The sequence below is a fragment of the Gobio gobio genome (assembly GCF_949357685.1).
Source record: "Gobio gobio genome assembly, chromosome: 25".
Classification (NCBI taxonomy): Eukaryota; Metazoa; Chordata; class Actinopteri; order Cypriniformes; family Gobionidae; genus Gobio; species Gobio gobio.
The window spans coordinates 27,677,104-27,682,499 of NC_137121.1; the positions used below are offsets into that span (position 1 = coordinate 27,677,104).

Here is a 5,396-nt window from a genome sequence, read left to right on the forward strand (position 1 = left end):
TTCTCCTCACGCGCCGCCAAGGCAGCTGCAGTCTACCCGCAGCGCGTTTCATGACCTCCAGCAACTCCCCGTACATGGGACAGAATGGTGAAAAAGCCTCAGCATTTTTAACTGACTCACCCATCCTTTGCTCGAGTGGAAGAGCAGCAGACGAGGAGGAGGAACCTAGATCCTGCTCCTCCTCCGAAGTCCGCCTCTCGCGATCTGGATCGTCCCGCGAGAACCACATCTGTCTCCGCGACGAGCCAGATCCATCTGGGAAGCACGTGGTGTTTAGACGGCGCTCAGCCTCAGCTCGAGCGTGGTCGTTCCCAGATACTGAAACATCTCCCCTCGAGAAGAGGTCCAGCCGAGAGCGGAGCGTTTTTCCAGAGGACAACGCTCGCAAATACTTTCACAAGAGGTTCGCAAACCTCTCGTGCATGCTCTTCTCCCAGACAGTAAACGCAAAGTGTGAGTGTATCCAAAGCACAAGCTACATGGTACACGTTCAAAACACACCTGCAGAAGTGGCGTTGCTTCTCAGCACACTTCATTGTTATCCTCTTGCAGACGTTTCATGTGAAGACAGACAAAACAGTCCCTGAAGACGAAAAGATACTGTCATGTTGGCAAGGCTCCCTTATATACTTCCTGGTCGCACCTTGATGACATCATAGGCTGTCGCCGGTCAATAGGATTGACGTGATTCAATGTGATTTCAGGCACCAGTCACTCTGGAGGCGTTCCCCGTAGCGTCAAAGCTGACGCAGCGCGAGTTCCCTTTCGAAAGGGAACTTAATGTATCTTTCACTGAAGAAAGTAAGTCATGGATATCTTGGATGGAATTAAGGTGAGTAAATGATTAGGACATTTTCATTTTGGGGTGAACAAGTCCTTTAATAAAGGGACTGAAATCTCAGATTTAGTATATATTTATTATTTAGAAATTCTTAATTTTATATTTAGAAAATGAAATAGGGACAATAGTCTGGAACCATACTTTTCCAAACCCTGAGGGGAACCCTGTGAACATATTCTTGTCACTTTTACTAAGACTGTTTATGCACTGTTGACTTTTTCAAGCAAGGCAGGTTTGTGAAATTGTGAAATTCTGGGGTTTGTTGAAATAGATCAACTGTCACCAACAGGCCTGTACAGGAACCATTGGCAAGGAACAATCTAATTATTACATTTCTAAACAACACCCAATTATTATCTTTTTCACAGATTGTTTCATAGATAGATAGATCCAAAATATAGAAAGGTCAAATGTTCATTGTTAGTAAATCTACAAAATGTTCAATTTTGTGTGAACTATCCCTTTAAGGATGTCTGCTAATCCCCAAAAGGCTACTCCCTCTGTTCTTTGACAATAAGTTTTACATGTCTTCGTTCCAAACTTTTTTTAAGGAGGCGCCGTAGAGTATAAATTCCCTATGCTGATACCAACAACTGCATTTCTTAGAGGTTCATTCCTATTGCAGGTAACTTTTACTGACATGCTCCATCCATCATTGTTGTAGAGATTCTTGCCTTATTTAGTTTTTTTTTTGTTTTTCAGGCACTGCAATTTCTTTACAGACTAAGAATAGTAAAGATGACTTGCAGAAGAGGAATGCCCGTCAGGGAAGGTGAGTAAAAGTTTATGAATTGTTTTTGACAAAGGAAGTGCAATACAAATCTTTCAGTCTTCATGTATTTATTTACATGCTTAATGTTGTGGTGTTCGACACAAGCCTGTGCAAAAACCATCATGTAGTAAGTATTACATTTGTAATTCTACAGAAATGATGGAGGAAGTGCTTGAAAAAGTCATGGACAAAAATCAACTCAGCTTCTTCCAGGAGCTTCTTCCATCAGCTGAGCGTACGGCTTTGCTCTACCATCTCTCTTATCTCTGCTTGGCTAAGTTCCCCAAGTTAGAGAGTGTTCTCAAAGGGTGTGCTGTTGAAACCCAGTCTCTTTTTGCCTCCTCTGAGGCTCTTCTGCAGAAGGTAAAGTCAATGCTCTTCTGGCTTTTCTCTTATTGAAGTCAAACTAAAGAGTTTTTAAAAATCTCTGAATAATTTTAAGGAGTAGAATTGAAATGCATTGAAATATATTTCAGTGTAATTAATAACTTAATTTTCATTTCATGCACCATTGAAGAAGAACATTTCATGTCAAGGTCACATAGGCTTTCGTGGGTTTTGGATGGGATAAGTGAAAAAGATATCATTTGGAAATGTTTCTCTAATTTTCATTTGGTCTAATTTATTTAGTAGCTAGCAGCGGATAAACAACATGTCAAACAATATTTAATACATGTCTGATATGCAAAATAAAGTTATTTTTATTCAACTCTGTTAGAATTTCTGTCTTCTGGTGGAGATAAGGAAAATTATAGTTATAGCATATTTTTGATAAACGACATTACAAATTATTGGTGTATCTGATGCAGTTGACTGTGATAATCTCATTAAATGCAAAAAATCTTTGATTGAGTTGATAAATTAATATTGTAAACATTTTACACCGATTCCCCAAAAATTTGATTTGCTGCCGCTAGGGTGCGTCTAGATTTCTAGGCTACCAACCACGTGTAGCGAAATTCACAAAAAGGTGACAACTTTGGTGTACTATTAATTTTGTACCTACAATAAACATGGAAATTAATAATCTAATATAAAATGATTAATGTAAGTTGGCTCACAATTTCTAAGGGGGCACATGCAAGGACATAACATGTAAAAATTCTTGCTGTCTTTTAGTGTGCGGACACAAGTAACCAAATGGTTTCCTCGATGTTCCCTCTACTGAAACTCGCTGTTGAAAATAACGAAAACATTCAGGCTACGATGTCTTTGGAAAAAGCAAGACAATGGATCGCAGAAAGTGTTAACAGAGTGGTAGAGATAGTAGACAGGTACAATTTTAGAAAAGTGTTACATGTCAAAAGCATTTTAATATGTGAACCCATACAGAACACATTTGACTGATTGAACTGACGGTTTATTTGAAATCTTTCATCATCAGATATGAGGAACACAACCGCAGTGTGGCTTCCTGCACCAGTGATGTGATTCTTGAAAAGGCTGAGACAGAAAAAAATGTTTTAAAAACTACTAAGGAGATAGAGGCTCTAGAGAATGTGGTGAGAGATCTTCAGATGGAACTGAGGAAAACCTTAGAGGAAATCGGACAAATTGAGGCAAAGATAAACCGGTGTCAAACCACATCTGCTCGTAGAAGGTTTGGTTTTAGTTTCCTGGCTGCCGTTGTACCATTTGTTGGACATGTTCTGAAATCCATTTTTGAATCTAAACCTGTGAAGAACCCGGCTCTCCCCAATCAAAAAGCTCAACTTGTTGCTCAGAAGTCAAACTTGAAAAGCCGGGAGAACAATATCCAAGTCAAGCTGACTGATATTCAGCTGAAGTTGGCAAACATGAAGACGCAAAAGGGTGAGATTCTTTCAAGATCTCTGTTTGCCTTTGGTCAAAAACCAAGTGATCTCTCATTATTAATATCTGCTTCATATGGTTTCTCAAGGTTCAATACCTGATGCTACCCATCTGAGTGAGGTCCAAAAGTGCCTTTATCAAATTCAACAAACTCTGCTTCAGCATAATATGTTCTGGAAATCAGTGCTAGTATTTCTGGAATCTCTCAAATCCGAGACATTTGCTGATAAACACTTCATTGAAGAGAATGAACTGAAGGAGATTGTTCTGCTGCATATTGATTTAGCGCAAGAGGTAACCTACCCACTGAGTAAATGTTCAATTGCAGGTTTATTTATTATTTAACAGTTCATTTCATTGCATTTTCTGTGTTGTGATTCTTTCAGAATTGGAAGGCCTTTGGTGAATCCTGTCTGTTGGCAAAGAGGGCCTTTAGCTTGCAGAATAAGGATGCGTATAAGTTCCTGGAGGTCAACCCATCTTCACTTACACCAGAGGAATGGAAAATGCGGTATGACATTGTCCATACAAAACTGACCAAAATGGGTACTGCCATCTCTGGACATTAGCCAATGATGGCTGCCATTACTTTACAGTACATAGACGTAGAACTTACACATTTATAATGTTTTAGTTCAAAGCTACGTTCAAAGTGACGCTGGCTAGCGTTGTGGTCATTTCTACAAGTTTCCTCAAAAAGTTTATGTATGACATTAATAGATGTCATTCCATGTTGTGGAATTCCTTGTTCCTTATTCTATGTCTGTAGTTTGATTTATAGAATTGCTGTGGTATACTATATGATAAATGTATGTACAAATTGGAAAGCCAAAATCATGATTAATATTGTATAATTGAAATCTCCTCATGTGTGTTTGTGTGTAACATGCTTTTAAATAAAGGGATTAAAAAATATCTTGGATATATGTTCCTTGTGGTTTACTTATGATGCTAGTTAAAACACACACACACACACACACACACACACACACACACACACACACACACACACACACACACACACACACACACATTGTGCACACATACATACAACGGTAATCCGTTACAGTTACTGTGAATTTTTTTTTAATTAAATTGCAGTTACTTATGAAAATGTTAACGATTACAAAAGGGGTTACATCTGAATATTTTCTGCTTGGATATGTTGAATAATATTAATTTGTTGCTTTGCCTGTTTTTGATGTGCCTCCTGCCATTTAAAAGCCGTTTAAAGGGGGTTGAGGGTCCCTCCATGCAAACCGAAGCATTGAGAACTTTGTAAGTGGAAAACAGTCTCGACGAGTCAAGCCACGAACGCTGTGCTAAGTTGCGATTAATTCCTATCGACCAGCTCACTTAGCATAGCGTTCGTGGCTTGACTCGTCGAGACTGTTTTCCAAGATGGCTCCTTGTCTGTATACGTGTCATGTTCTTTCTTTATAAAGTATCTTCTTATTAAACTGTTTGTACACTTACAAAGTTTTCAATGCTTCGGTTTGCAATTACATCAATCCACAGAAATCTGCTGAAAGCTTTAGGCTACAACCTGTCTGAGAGTTGACACCATGGTGATAAAAATGAGTTCCAGTGCTGGAAATGTAAAAATCATTTCAGTTCAGTGCAAAAATATGTTAAATTAAAATGCTATTGGCATCGACGGTTTCAAAGTTGAACCTGAGGAAGCATCTCCTATGATGAATGTTAACCTTAAGCGCCACCTAGTGAATAAATGTCTCTATTAGTTGGTCCCATTTTGACTTGCAAAATAGAGCTATTTAAAGGTGCATTTTAATGGCATCTAGTGGTGAGGTTGTGAATTGCAACCGCTCACCACTCACCCCTCCCTTTCGAAGCACATAGAGAGGGCCGATGACCAGTGCGGGCTCGGCAGAAGTGCGCATCGAGGGCGCATATCGACCTCAAAGGGGGCGCTCGCGAGCACCCTTCCTTGACGTAAAATGACAAATGGGA

The 5,396-nt window shown here is 39.4% G+C and overlaps 1 protein-coding gene across 1 annotated transcript; it reads left to right on the plus strand.

The window, feature by feature from the left end:
- Positions 1–706: 706 nt before the first annotated feature.
- LOC307122345 (uncharacterized protein) lies at positions 707–4,349 on the plus strand. Its single transcript, XM_079810428.1, has 8 exons — positions 707–832; positions 1,393–1,466; positions 1,544–1,613; positions 1,768–1,976; positions 2,733–2,887; positions 2,998–3,425; positions 3,514–3,719; positions 3,812–4,349. Exons 2-8 carry the CDS (start codon positions 1,419–1,421, stop codon positions 3,992–3,994), a joined length of 1,299 nt encoding a protein of 432 aa, XP_079666554.1. The 5' UTR covers positions 707–832; positions 1,393–1,418; the 3' UTR covers positions 3,995–4,349.
- Positions 4,350–5,396: the final 1,047 nt, after the last annotated feature.